This window comes from Trifolium pratense, linkage group LG4 (assembly GCF_020283565.1).
Source record: "Trifolium pratense cultivar HEN17-A07 linkage group LG4, ARS_RC_1.1, whole genome shotgun sequence".
NCBI lineage: Eukaryota > Viridiplantae > Streptophyta > Magnoliopsida > Fabales > Fabaceae > Trifolium > Trifolium pratense.
This window is the reverse complement of record NC_060062.1, coordinates 59,725,222-59,739,156: the sequence shown is the minus strand read 5'-3', so window position 1 is coordinate 59,739,156 and position 13,935 is coordinate 59,725,222. Positions and strand designations below refer to the sequence as shown.

The 13,935-nt window shown below is 32.8% G+C and overlaps 3 protein-coding genes across 4 annotated transcripts; 2 read left to right on the top strand and 1 right to left on the bottom strand.

The window, feature by feature from the left end:
• The first annotated feature begins 216 nt into the window (after nt 1-216).
• LOC123920508 lies at nt 217-1,606 on the top strand. Of its 2 annotated transcripts, none has more exons than XM_045972771.1 (4): nt 217-582; nt 871-1,028; nt 1,178-1,314; nt 1,436-1,606. In XM_045972771.1, exons 1-4 carry the CDS (start codon nt 344-346, stop codon nt 1,604-1,606), a joined length of 705 nt encoding a protein of 234 aa, XP_045828727.1. In that variant the 5' UTR covers nt 217-343. The 2 variants fall into 2 exon arrangements, with proteins under 2 accessions (XP_045828727.1, XP_045828726.1); XM_045972770.1 differs by having other exon boundaries at nt 224-582; nt 1,433-1,606.
• Nucleotides 1,607-2,109: 503 nt separating this feature from the next.
• On the top strand, nt 2,110-4,992 carry LOC123920506 (probable leucine-rich repeat receptor-like serine/threonine-protein kinase At3g14840). Its single transcript, XM_045972766.1, has 8 exons — nt 2,110-2,389; nt 2,551-2,746; nt 2,949-3,098; nt 3,213-3,331; nt 3,444-3,654; nt 3,787-4,024; nt 4,200-4,353; nt 4,477-4,992. The coding sequence occupies exons 1-8, from the start codon at nt 2,168-2,170 to the stop codon at nt 4,834-4,836; spliced, it is 1,650 nt and encodes a 549-aa protein (XP_045828722.1). The 5' UTR covers nt 2,110-2,167; the 3' UTR covers nt 4,837-4,992.
• Nucleotides 4,993-9,039: 4,047 nt separating this feature from the next.
• On the bottom strand, nt 9,040-13,701 carry LOC123921442. The gene is made up of 5 exons (XM_045973985.1): nt 12,665-13,701; nt 11,468-11,941; nt 10,555-10,894; nt 9,787-9,856; nt 9,040-9,516 (listed from the first exon to the last, which is right to left on the bottom strand). Exons 1-5 carry the CDS (start codon nt 12,915-12,917, stop codon nt 9,382-9,384), a joined length of 1,272 nt encoding a protein of 423 aa, XP_045829941.1. The 5' UTR covers nt 12,918-13,701; the 3' UTR covers nt 9,040-9,381.
• Between the last annotated feature and the right edge of the window lie 234 nt (nt 13,702-13,935).

Below are 13,935 nucleotides of genomic sequence, written 5' to 3'. Positions count from 1 at the left end.
CTTCCGAACTTCAATATAAGCAGAGGAGGAAGTAATATTATTAGGGTGATGGGAAGACAGCCAGAAATATGGGAACCCATCCATAGCTGCAACCTACAGTATGGACCAGCAAGCAATTAAGTACACTCTTTATTTTGGCTAAAATTAAAATAATTGGTAGTTTGGTGGTAAAATAGCAAAAGCAACAGACAGCATCCCCAAATAATAAATAAATAAATAATACTCAATTGTTTATCAACCAATCAATGTCCATCATCATATCATAATAAATAATGAATGCGTGCCAATTTATCTTATATACATACATGAACAGAAGACATAGAAAGTACTCCATTGATTGGGTATGGAGAGGAAGAACTCAAAAGAGATAATTGATATAGAGAAACTTCCAGATCATGTTGTGATAGAGATATTCATAAGAACAGGAGTGAGTGATTGGACACAGATATCATGTGTCAAGAAGCAGTGGGCATCCCTTTTCCGAACAGAATGTTTCTGGCAAGCTGCTCTTTCTCACATCTATCCATTCACCAATCCTTCTCAAAATTTGCCTGGACCTATTCCTCCAGGTTTAGCCAAGAGGTAGGTAACATTTTCTTTCTCTTGATCCTTAAATTTTCAGCCGAATGAATCTTAGTAATCCAGTGTTCGGCCGAATGATAAGTTAAGTCTAATTGTTTTAGTTAGGATTCAAATTCTCAAACTGAGAGCACAATCAACTAATTTGTTGGTACTATTATTAATGTTAATGTTAATTAGAGCTAATACTAGTATAATAGTAATACTAAAGTTTATAGTCTATATTATATTACATGTTCTTAATTAATGTTTGACAAATTGAATTGCTATTATATATGTTAATGATTTTAGGAGATTCATGGCCTTACATATAAGTGAACAAATATTTGGTTGTGATCCTGATATACAAGTAGATGAGATTGTTGGGCACAGTTATCTGTTTTTGAAAGAGCAGCTTCAACTTTCTATTATGCCTCCTCATAATGGAATACTTCATGGAACCATGATTGGTATGTATGTACCATGCCCCACCCTCTTTACTTTCATTGTTAAACTTAAACTTACATCTTTTCTTTATGTTTTTAAGAAAAGATAAGTGGGAATTAAAGCTAACTAGTTATTAGAAGAACTTTGATGATTCCTTTTTAAAATTTAGCAGATCAGTTCATTGGTTGTGGCAAGTCAAGAGATGTAGCCCATGAACTTGCATCACGAGTTTGGCTCGCAGTTCTTGATAATTTGGAAGAGAACCACCATACTTTTTGCTTACTTAAACGCCTTGCACAAGAAGGGGATGTGAGTTTTAGTTACTAATAAGTTTTCTTCAAGTCTTTTTTCTGTGTTTTGTTATTTGTTATCAAAATTTTGTCTCTTTAGGACCATCTAATTTATAACTATGCAATCTCATTTTCAGCAGGTTTTTCTTCCATACCCTTACACTAGATCAATCAAAGTTCAATGGAGGGTGTTTGAGAAGCTTTTTACTGATTTTCGTGATTGCTTCAACCATGAAGTAGATTATTATGATATGTTGGCATGTGCTAAGAGTCGGTTTCAGCCAATACCATCTGCTTGGTTAGGTTATTAGCAAACAGGGCGGGCATTATCAAAGCATATTAAATGTAATCAAGGACAGTTCTGTTGGCGGTGAAGTTACTATTGACTGCTAAGATTTCACTATTGATTCAACATTTTCATGTCATGTTTCATATATCAAAAACATTCATGAAACTCATAATTTGGCTTCGGCTTCTATCCTTCTATACTCAAATTCGGCTTCCCTGCAGTCACCGATTGCACACATCCACGCAGTCAGCACATCAGTGGATGTTAGATTGAGATTACTGATGTGTTGACTGCGTGAAAGCGTGCAAGCAGTGATGGCAGATAATCCAAAATAATAGAAAAATAATTTTGATGGAAGATTTATTTTTCATCATATAATTTTCTTACCTTGCTTAATATTTGAGTAATTTCTCACTTTATTTTGCTTGTGCCAGCTTCATCATATGCTCTTCATATAAACTGTGGTGGAGGGTTGGTAACAGTCAATGGAAGCACATATGACGATGATACGGATACAGCAGGACCAACTAGCTTCCACCAGAGTGGGGGTAAAACTTGGGCATTTAGCACCACCGGTAACTTCATGGATATCGATGGCTCTAACTCTTATATCATGTCAGATACTTCTGTGGCCAATTCTGAACTATTCAAGAATGCACGAGTTTCTCCTACATCTTTGACTTATTATGGATTTTGCATGGGAAATGGAAACTACACAGTAAATCTACATTTTTCGGAAATCATTTTCACTGATGATCAAACATATAACAGCCTAGGAAGGCGTATATTCGATATCTATATTCAGGTACAAGGCTATCATTTATTCATACTTAAGTCATCTATTGTCTATCTATTCAAATATATAAAAGTCAACAGATCCTCATTCCTGACTCTATATGTATATATATAATTCGGCTTTTAATCCTTATGAATTGAAGTATTAATGTTTGAGTTGAAATGTAATAGGGAGAGTTAGTACAAAAGGACTTCAATATTGCAAAAGAAGCCGGAAGAATTGGTAAGGCAATCACGAAACCATTCACTGCTGTTGTAAGTCATAATACCTTGGAGATTCGCTTATATTGGGCCGGGAAAGGGACAACTAGTATACCATCTAGAGGAGTATATGGTCCTCTTATATCAGCAATAACTGTTGAACCAGGTAGGTTATAATTTGTATGTACATAATCTCATACTACCTAAAGTTTTAAATTGCAGTTGCGGTCATAATTGCAGATATGCTCGAAACCTTTATTGTAGTAAAATTTGAAAATCAATTCAGCCGATGCAGACACTTCACAATCCTTTATATTGCGATCTCAATTTAAAACCATGTCCGTGTTTTGATCTGATCAAACTTTCAGATTTTACCCCTCCTTCCGAAAGTGGAAGTAGCAGCATATCTGCAGGAGCTGTGGTTGGAATTGTGGCTGCAGTAGCCATTGTTATCATCCTATTATTTGTTATTCTTCGGCGAAAAGGCTATTTTGGAAAGAAAAGCTCTTTAGAAAGAGGTAACTATATAGAAAACTTATGGACTTTTCATGTGCCAAGAATAAACTTATGCATGTTTAGTACATAACTAAGTTTGAGCAGTTAATTGATCTTTATTTTGCATCAATTAACAGAGGTAAAGGGTTTAGACCTACAAATGAGTTTATTTAATGTAAGACAAATCAAAGGAGCAACAAATAACTTTGACATTGCCAATAAGATTGGAGAAGGAGGATTTGGTCCAGTATACAAGGTATTATGTTGTCGCGTATTCATTATAATGTTAATTGTTAAGTAATATTTAGTGAATATTCATTTTCAAACTTTAAAAACTATAATTATACAAAACATTGTTTGAAATGCAGGGGCGTCTATCAGATGGTACATTGGTAGCAGTCAAGCAACTTTCTGCTAAATCAAAGCAAGGGAATCGCGAATTTTTAAATGAAATCGGCATGATTTCAGCGTTGAACCACCCTCATCTTGTTAAACTCTATGGATGTTGTGTGGAAGGAGATCAGTTAATGTTAATATATGAATATTTGGAAAATAATAGTCTTGCTCGCGCTTTATTTGGTAATTCTTCCTATATGATCGATCGATTAACTTTGTTCGTCAATTATATATATACTCCACATTTTCTAACTTATGTCAATTACTAAATGGTATCATTTTTTTTTTTTATATTTATATCTTTCATAAATAAAGGGGCTGCAGAACACCAAATAAAATTGGATTGGCCAACAAGATACAAGATTTGTGTTGGTATTGCTAGAGGTTTAGCATATCTCCATGAAGAATCAAGATTGAAGGTTGTTCATAGAGACATCAAGGCAACTAATGTGTTGCTTGATAAAGATCTCAATCCGAAGATATCTGATTTTGGTTTGGCCAAACTCGATGAAGAGGAGAACACTCACATTAGCACTCGAATCGCCGGGACATAGTAAGCTCTTATAATTAAATTTACTTTGTGGAAATTTTATCAAAAAAATATTTTACATGTATGATATGCATGATTCGAGGTCCCTATGAACAATGAGGTGATTCACAAACTAAAACAAGAGATTTTGTCATTAATAATATCATAATGTTGCTAATAATTTTTTAAAATTATGCAGTGGATATATGGCTCCAGAATATGCTATGCATGGTTATTTGACCGACAAAGCAGATGTCTATAGTTTTGGAATCGTCGCCTTGGAAATCTTACATGGTAGTAACAATACCACTCTTCGACAAAAAGGATCAGAAGCATTCCATCTTCTTGATTGGGTAAGTATTCCAGTGTTAATTATATTCGTACCTATCGCCTTTTAAAAATAAGCGTTTCAATTAGATCGTTATTTTAAACTTCAAATTTTGAAATCAATTTAATTATATTATTCTATTTACTAGGCACATGTCTTGAAAGAGGAAAATAATCTATTAGAGCTAGTTGATAAAAGATTGGGTTCAAATTTCAACAAACAAGAAGCAATGGTAATGATAAATGTAGCACTATTATGCACTAATGTAACTTCAGCACTTAGGCCAGCAATGTCTTCCGTGGTAAGCATGTTAGAAGGTAAAATTGCTATTAAAGAACTGATTTTAGAGTCAAGTGAAGTGTTGGATGAGAAAAAAATGGAAGCAATGAGACAATATTATAAAGACCATAGTATATCAATGGAAGAAGGACCATGGACTGCTACATCTTCTTCAGTAGCTACTGATCTTTATCCTGTAGATTCTTCTTACTTGGAGAAAAGAGTTTAGAGATTGTGGAAATAAATTATCTTTGTTTTTATCAATTATATCTTGCCATGAGTTGGTTTGTACATTTTTTTTTCTTTCTTTTTTCCTTATAAATTAATTGTAATACAACTATGATTTTTTTGCTCTTAGAGTGTAATAAATTTTCTATTCAAAATTTGGAGTAACTTGTTCTAATCTTTGGTGTTCTTGTAACTCCTAACCCCTTGTATTGGCCTGGTGAAAAGAGTTTGAGATTTAAAGTGTGCTCCTTGTTATAAGGTTTCAGGTCATGATCTTTTTAGTGTTATTTTTTATGTTAAGTCAGTTCATACATAGTAAAACTGTGGTTTCAATCGGATCTCCATTAGTAGACGATAGGATTGTGTTGAGATTGAACAACATATAAGTAAGAAGTCCATAAATTCAATGTCTTAGGGTTTTGGATGAAACTGTGGTGTCCAATGTATTGATTTAATCCAGTGTGATGGTTTCTCTCCCGACCCCCCTCATTTCTTTACTACCCCCTGAATTTTCGTTTTTGCCCTTGGGAGGTACTTCGGTTTATACGAACCGAATTTTTTTGTCATGCTAAAAAAATTCGGTTTATATAAACCGAAATATTGTGTTCCAAATTTTTTTTCAGCTTTCCTGCATAAATTCTGCATGAGACCCTCAACTTCCACAATTTATTTGAAATACTAAACGATGTCCGATTTGAGTAAACGACCACTCATTGGAAAGCTTAGGGTGTCAAGAATACAAATATAATTTTTGTTTTGAGGGTTAACTATCCAATTGGTTCAGTTTGACCAAATAATGGGTACTGGTACAGAAACAGAGCATAAACTTTTCTCAAACTTGTAGGTAGATTTTCTCATACTATACTTAATGAAATTTAACAATTCCGGTGTCAATCTTGTATTAAATTTTGTCTTATTTAAACTGGATTAAAACTCATTAGCATACGACTTATATTCAGAGAGTTATGATAAATTTACCACAGGTATCTCTACAACATTTTATAGAAACTTTTCTCAAACTTGTAGGTAGATTTTCTCATACTATACTTAATGAAATTTAATAATTCCGGTGTCAATCTTGTAGTAAATTTTGTCTTCTTTACACTGGATTAAAAATCATTAGCATACGACCTATATTCAGAGAGATATGCTAAATTTACCACAGGTAGCTCTACACGAATTTTCGCATAAATTTTCCTTCTTTTTGGGGGGTATATGTTATTTCGGTTTATATAAACCGAATTTTTTTTCCATGTTTAAAAACTTCGGTTTATATAAACCGAAGTTTGTTGGCAAAATTTTTTCATACCGCAAGGGGCAAAATGAGATTTTTGGGGGTAGAAAATAAATGAGGGGGGTCGGGAGAGAAAAGTTCATCCAGTGTGACTCCTCCTCAACAGCCTAAATTGGTGTCAATCAATTTAGTCGCCTTTAAGTCGGATATTGATTCTTTTCTTAAAAAAAAAGTTTCTTGCAACTGCTAGTGTCACAAATTTGTCGATAGATATTTGATTAAATTTGCTATTGTGTCACTATGTTTTTTGAATATTCATTGTTTGCTCCTTAAATAAAAAGTACTCCCTCCGGTCCTTATTATAAGGAACACTTTGAAAAAATCACACAGACCAATGAAGCACGTTTAACATAGTTATTTTCATTTAATACTCTTATAAATTTTAATTTATTCCATGTATACCCTTATTTAATTACTCTTTATTCAACTAACTTACTTATTTTTAAATTCCCTCTCATAATAAATAAGGGCATAAGTGAAATTGAACATTTAAAACATTTGAAAATTGGTCAAAGTTTCTTATAAAAAGGACCAAATTTTTTGCCCTAAGTGTTCCTTATAAAAAGGACCGGAGGGAGTATATTTGTAGTCAATTTTAATTTTAATGATCATACAATTTGTACAACCTATACACTAATAACTCTTTTGTTCCGTTGAAGAGGTTTTTTTTCTAGGTCACGAGGGTATCTGGGATCATACACTTATACACTAATAATTCTTTTCTTCTATTGGAGAGTTTTTTTTTTGCAGGGTCACGAGGGGCATCCGAGGATCATTCTTGGACTACAGGTGAGTTGGTCACCACTTTTTACAAAATATCTTAGGGCCCGTTTGGTGCACAGGATAGGATGGAGATACGATATGATAAGAAGCTGGATAAGGAAATGATAGGATAGTAACAGGATAAACATATATCATGTCATGTGTTTGGAGCACACCGGATAAAAAATCGGATAGCATTATATTATCTTGTCATGTGTTTGGTGCAACTTAATATTGACAATAAAATATCTATTATATATATTTAAATACCCAAATTATATTAGTGAAACAAATACATATTTTTAAAATAAATAAATTATTATATTTTTAATTGACATTACAAATTAATAAAGAATCAATCAAAATGTAACTTTTTATAGAAAACAAAAAATAATTATTTTTTTTTAGGAACAGGAGCACAATTTATTCATGGTTACAACAACAACACAAATTTTTTTCCAAATCAACAATAGAGCAAACTTAGGAACCGAAAAACAAGATCAGAGACTAATTAGGAATTAGAAGCATATGAATACTAATTCACAAAAACAAACCGATTCAATCTCTGAGAAACAAATCCTTTGATGATTAGAAGCAAATCAATTTTGGATTGTTACATGAAAGAAGGTGGAGTTGAGAGAAAAGAGGTTGTTGCAAATTAATTGTGGATTGTAACATGGTGGAATAGGAAGGAAGGTGCAGGAAATTGAATTGATTGTAGAGAAGAAGATGACAGTGATAGTTGCAGCAAACGAACGATGGATCGAGAGAGAAGAGGAGGTTGGTACAGAGAATGAATGACAGTGGAGTAAAAAATAAAATAAAAAAAAATACGATGTTGGTAGAGAGTGGGAATCGAAGGTTTCCTGTGGAATAGAAACAATAAGCGTGTTAGCTCTATCCTATGAGGTTGCTAACCCACCAAAAAATAAGGATTAAAATAACAAAGGAGTAATAGGATAGGATTAGTAATAGGTTAGATTTATCTTTTCCTCTTGGTGCAACAAACAAGAGATTTAAACAGGATATGATAGTTTTATCCTATCCTGTCGCCTTATTCTGCGCACCAAACGGACCCTTAAGGTATTAAATTTATGGGTCATATCACTAATAATGTGTTCAACCTCCCTTTTTCTAAACAATGTCGGACTTAATTCACCTCACACTTACCACAAGATTTTTTCAGTTAATTTAATCCATTCAACTGATAAAGTATTTATGATCATACATTTAGTAGATTCACACAATTGTTCCAAATGAATTCAACTACTTGTTTGCAATCATACAACAGTTTCACTTTTGTAATCATGAATTTGAATACGATTTAATTCATGCAATATGTATGATCATGCAATTTGAAGTAACGGGAAGACAAATATAAATGTGTTTGTATATCATAATTTTTTCTATTGTGTATCATAGTGTTATGTTTTAAGTCTGTGACAACTTTATAATATCTATATTATTTAAATTTATTTGCAAAATTTCTTGATGCATTTTAAAATAAAAAAAAAAAATATTATGTACAAAGAAATTTGTTTTAAGGGTAAATTTGTACCTAAAAGTGTGAAACTAAAGTTGATAGATAGTTTTGGAGTTTTTTTTACCTCTTGTAGACGAAGTGATAATTAACACTATAAACTTATTTTTAGAAGTTTTCTTTAATTAAGTCGTAGGTTTATTCAAATTCTTAATGTTAAACTTGTCCAAACAAAATTTACAGCCACAATGAATATTTTTTTGTAAAATAACACTAAAATAAATACTTATTGATAGTTAACTCTTTAGAGTTGACTGTCAATAGTTAATGATCAGTAAATTTCTTTGATAGTTAACTCTATACGGAGACCGGTTAATTTTAATAATATATTTTGCTGTTAAAAAAAAAAAATCTTTATTGTTGACTTTACATTAATGTATGGCATAAATTATTGCTAATATTATAGGTTTAATATTAAAAGCATAAGCTCAAATGCTCAACATGTCATGACATTCTAATAAAGTAAGATCGGATTTGTATTGTAATTAGGGATTTTTAACAACATTATCAAGAATTCTAGAGAAATAGTCGACGAAATAAAGGTTCTGAGTTGGAAGTGAAGAGTGTTCACCGGATAAAAATAGAACCTTGTTTGTTCTGTGCAAGTATTACACAATTTTAACTTCAATAAATAGAACTAGTAGTAATTTACAAGTTAAACAAGAGAAATGCATAAGTACTCATTATGTGTAGTATTACACAATTTTAACTTCAACTTCCACCGTGGCCTCCTACAAATACTATTAAGAACTTAACATTTACTTATTTTGTTAGAAATGTGACGCTAAGGTAATAATTCATTGTGAAAAAGAAAGAAAAAAAAACCAATAATATCACAACTATACAACCTTCCACAAAAAAGAAGCTCCAAGCTCGTGGCTATCGAAATATATAATCTCCACTTTTGACAGTTCAAATTCATCAATAACTTTCCACTTTTCTAGGTATCACTAATCAACCTCCTCCACTAACATTTCAAAATCATCAATCTCTTTAAAGTAAACATTCCATTCCTTGACATAATCTTGTAGGTCGGGATAAACGTCTACTAACGCACCATTTTTTGAAGACTTGACACGATCCTTCTGAAAATTCACAGCAAAGAAGCATCAAATAATTGCAAAATATCTAGTGTGAGTGTGACATGATGGAACTTGTAATTTGGAAACAAGAAGTATGCAAATAGGGGGAAAAGTGTGTATGAAGCTAAAAAGTATAAGGAAATGACACACTCTACTTCCACTTAATAATCATTTCAGAGACTATACTGCACTAATCAGTAAAAACTGCACTAATCAGTAAAAACAGAGAATTTGGGATGCACACAAGACATGCAGAAACTTAAAGTTATGTACCTTTGTACAAGGGGCTGAAAATGCCTTGGCCTTGGGTGGATTTGCACGTTCAAACCCATCAGTTTTCTCTCTGCATTTTTATGAAAAAGGAACACACAATAGCCCAAGGTTAATATTCAACATCAAAACCAGACCAGAAACAATTTTACATCTGTGGAAAATTAGTGCACTATGAAGAGTTGAAGACTAATCATTAGGCTGTCGAATTTTAGGTTTTTTAAAAAATCAATAAATCTTGATACCTATAATGTACTTGTACAATTCTCTATAACTTATCTCAATAGTTTGAACCCCATCATACTTGATGAATGGAAGACATGTCTAATAAAATAAAGGCTTCATGCGTTAAATCAAGATCCACAAACAACGCATAATACAGCCACGCATAATACAGCCAGTACTCACAGCACAAAACAACACCATAATATGTCAAGAGAATTCCTTTAAATGATAAAAATTATGATATCAGGTCCATCATAAGGTTAACAATTTTCTTTTATACCCAATTTCCTAAATATGAAACAGCCCATTCCTATTTTTCCTTAACAATTGGTCCTTAAGAAAAGTGCTAGTAACACTCTTTTCAACACTCTCTCTAACACTCACTCTCTAATTGGGTGAAACACATGTGGGATCTATTTCCAAAGTGAGAGATCCACATTGATTTCAACCAATTAGAGAGTGTTCCTAGCATTCCTCAGGTCCTTAAACTTACACCACTTGCATATCAACACTATCTACCACTATGTTAATGAGAGGGATGATTACCTAGTATTAGAGACACTCGAAATGGGCGTGCTACTTGAAGGAATGTCATGTTCCTCTCCTATATCCTTCCTTTTATGGGACGTGCTATTTCCAGCTTCCTTCGATTGATCCATGAACATGCTACTTCCTGAAAAGACTGTGTCTTTCCCTTTATCTTTCATTTTAATGGGCTCACTATTTGCAAGATTGACCACATCCTTTCCTTTATCCTTCCTTTTAAAGGGCGCACCGCTACTTGTAGGAATGACCATTTCCTTCTCTTCATCCTTCCTTTTATTTGAAGAATATCTTCGGCGGTAGCCTATAGGTTTCTTCTCAGAATCTTCGAGATCCATAAACTCTGAAGGAAAAGAACAAAAACCACAAATTCAACAAGATTAACACAACATGAAAAATAAAAAATTAATACCACTAACTATATCCAGGCTATCAAAACAAATTGTGTGAATGCAATATCAAGGAACTCGACATCTAAGTCTCCAATGTCTTCGTAATCATAACACCATCGCGATCGAAAATACATAAACTGCATGGCTGCTACATTGTATTTGACCGTGAATCTTCACAATATCAAAAACAACTATTTCAAACCACCAGCCTGTTTATATAAACAGATTATTTAAGTGCTTATACAACCTAAACAACTTATCGTATACATTGTGTCCTCAAGTTCTAAAAAACACTTAACCATGCATATAAGGCCAAATTCATTTCTCATAAGACAACCCAAACACATCACATGTCTTTATCATTTTAACCCACAAATCATTAGCTATACAAAATACTTTAGAGATAAACTAAAATTAACCCCAATCTGCTAAATAAGTACCACAAACAAATCATTCACATGAAAATTGGGAACTAAAATTGAAAAACACTTCAAACTAACCAAACAGTTAAAAATTCAACATACCGCGAATAGACGATTTTTCGGGCAAAGGCGTTGAGAGAAAGTTTGATGGAGAAGAGTTAGGGTTTGCAGTGTCATCAAGATTTACGACAACGGGGTTGATAGTAGAGAACGACTTGGTGGAAAGATTTTTGAATACAGGGGAAGAATCGGAAGATTTGTATTTGGTTGATTTAGAGGGAACAGAAGAAGCAGAAGTATTGGTGCAATCAGACAATGGAGATCTGTGTGTGAGCTTTCGTTTTCGTTCAGATTCCATTGTTAGGTTTTCGAATGAGTTGGGATCTTTTTGACATTGTTGTTGAAATTTAATAGGCTCACTATTTGCAAGACTGACTTCATCCTCATCCTTATCCTTACTTTTACTGGGCACGCTACTTGTAGGAACTTCCTTCTGTTTGTCAATCATTTTATTTGACGAATATCTTCGGCCATAGGATCTAGAAATATTCCCAGAAGCTTCGAGATCAACAGTCTCTGAAGTAAAAGAACAAGAAGCATGAATTTAGCAAAATTAACACATCCAAGTTATCAAAACAAATTTTGTCAGTGCAATATCAAGGAACTCAACATCTAAGTTTCCAATCTCTTCATAACTGCAACACATTTCACAATATCAAAAACAACTATGTCAAACCACCAAACTGTTGATATAAACAACTCAATTAAGCTCTTATACAAACCATAAGTACTTATCATTTATGCTGTTTCCATAAGTTCTACAAAACACTCTGTCAAGTGCTTAAACATGCAAGTAAGTTTAAGGGCCCGTTTGGATTGACTTATTTTTTAGCTTATAAAAAATAGCTTATACTTTTTATCTTAATTCATAAGTTCTCTCTAACGAAAAGTATATCTTCATAAGCTGTTTTTTTTTTTTCATAAACTACCTTGACAAACTTATGAATAATACCTAAAAGCTTATTTATTTGCATAAAATGTGTTGCATAAGCTCAAAAATAGGTCAACCCAAACGGACCCTGAATCTGTTTCTCATAAGTTAATTCAAACACATCCGATGCCTATAGCATTTTTAACCCACAAATCATAATTTATAGCTATACAAAAAAACTTTAGAGATAAACTAAAATTAATCCTAATTTGCAAAATAAGTACCACAAACAAATCATTCACGTAAAAATTGGGAACTAAAATTGAAAAACACTTCAAACCAATCAAACAGTTAACAATTCAACGTACCAGGAATAGACGACTTTTCAGGCGAAGGCGTTGAAAGAAAGTTTGATGGAGAAGAGTTAGGGTTTGCAGCGTCATCGAGATTTATGGCAACGGGGTCGATAGTAGAGATCGATTTGGTGGAAAGATTTTTTAATACAGGAAAAGAATCAGAAGGTTTGTATTTGGTTAGTTTGGGGGGAACAAAAGAAGAAGTATTGGTGCAATCAGAGAATGGAGGTCTGTGTATGAGCTTTCGTTTTCGTTCAGATTCCATTGTCAGGCTTTCGAATGAGTTCGGATCTTTTTGACATCTACTATCTACTATGCGTATGTTTGGTTCCGCGTTGAGACCGGCAAAAGGGCCAAACGCAAGTTTTCCTTTTTTTAAGGTGTTTGATGCAAAATCGCTTCTAACTACCCAAAATCGATTTCAAGTGAAGTCAGGATTCCTAGCTTCTATGGTGAAGCAAATCGATTCTGTGGGTACTGTTGGAGGACAATTAGAGATTTTCACTTTATTCCCGTATTGCCCTTAATATAAACAAGCAAATCAAACTTCCTCCTTCTTTAACCTCGTCACCTGCAACTCAAAGGTTGTTGACAAATATATTTTCTTTTCCTCAAGCTTCAATTTTTTTTTAATTCTTTGGAACAGTTTCTCCTTAGATTTGCAAATCTGGTGAAAGAGAAGGTGAGGGAGGAACAATGGTGAACATCAATGAAAGCTTCAACCAAGAACACAAATGAAAAATTGCAAATTTTGACAACCTAAAAATTGAATTAAAGGGGAGAAAAATTGATGTCATCCATGGAATTAAGCATCTTGTGAGAGGCAAACATTGCAGAAATAGAGAGAGATGATGGTGTGTTCTCATTAAAAAAATTAATTACTTTATATTTTTTTATTAGTTAAATCAGAAGTTCTACAGAATTCTAGTTTTATTTTTAAAAATTATCTTAACCGATGGATATTATGAGAGATGGGTATGTTAATAATTTTGTTTTATCTTTTATGAAAAAATATACATATTAAAATTTAAATTGGTAATTATACATCTTTTATATTATAAGCTTGTATACACACGTAAACCCTAAACCCTAATTTATTTTCTCGTTTTCCCTCCATTTTATCTTGCAATTTTTATTAAAAAATAATACAATTTTGTCTTGACTAGGATTCGAACCCGCAACCCTTTAGTGCAAGGCAATATTTTCAACCACTATGGCAAGTATACCAATTGTGAATAAAATTATGTGCAATAATTGATAAGCACCATCAATTTTAAAAGTAT

Excerpts from the sequence above, each read along its gene's own strand:
- LOC123921442 (XM_045973985.1), bottom strand. The coding sequence starts at position 12,917 with ATGGAATCTGAACGAAAACGAAAGCTCATACACAGACCTCCATTCTCT. Across the intron at positions 10,895-11,467 it reads CGAAAAATCGTCTATTCGCG|AGTTTATGGATCTCGAAGAT; the intron begins GTATGTTGAATT and ends CTTTTCCTTCAG. Across the intron at positions 9,517-9,786 it reads TTTCAGCCCCTTGTACAAAG|AAGGATCGTGTCAAGTCTTC; the intron begins GTACATAACTTT and ends GTGAATTTTCAG.
- LOC123920508 (XM_045972770.1), top strand. The coding sequence starts at position 344 with ATGGAGAGGAAGAACTCAAAAGAGATAATTGATATAGAGAAACTTCCA. Across the intron at positions 583-870 it reads CCTCCAGGTTTAGCCAAGAG|GAGATTCATGGCCTTACATA; the intron begins GTAGGTAACATT and ends TAATGATTTTAG. Across the intron at positions 1,029-1,177 it reads ACTTCATGGAACCATGATTG|ATCAGTTCATTGGTTGTGGC; the intron begins GTATGTATGTAC and ends AAAATTTAGCAG.
- LOC123920506 (XM_045972766.1), top strand. The coding sequence starts at position 2,168 with ATGGATATCGATGGCTCTAACTCTTATATCATGTCAGATACTTCTGTG. Across the intron at positions 2,747-2,948 it reads AGCAATAACTGTTGAACCAG|ATTTTACCCCTCCTTCCGAA; the intron begins GTAGGTTATAAT and ends TCAAACTTTCAG. Across the intron at positions 3,655-3,786 it reads TCTTGCTCGCGCTTTATTTG|GGGCTGCAGAACACCAAATA; the intron begins GTAATTCTTCCT and ends TCATAAATAAAG.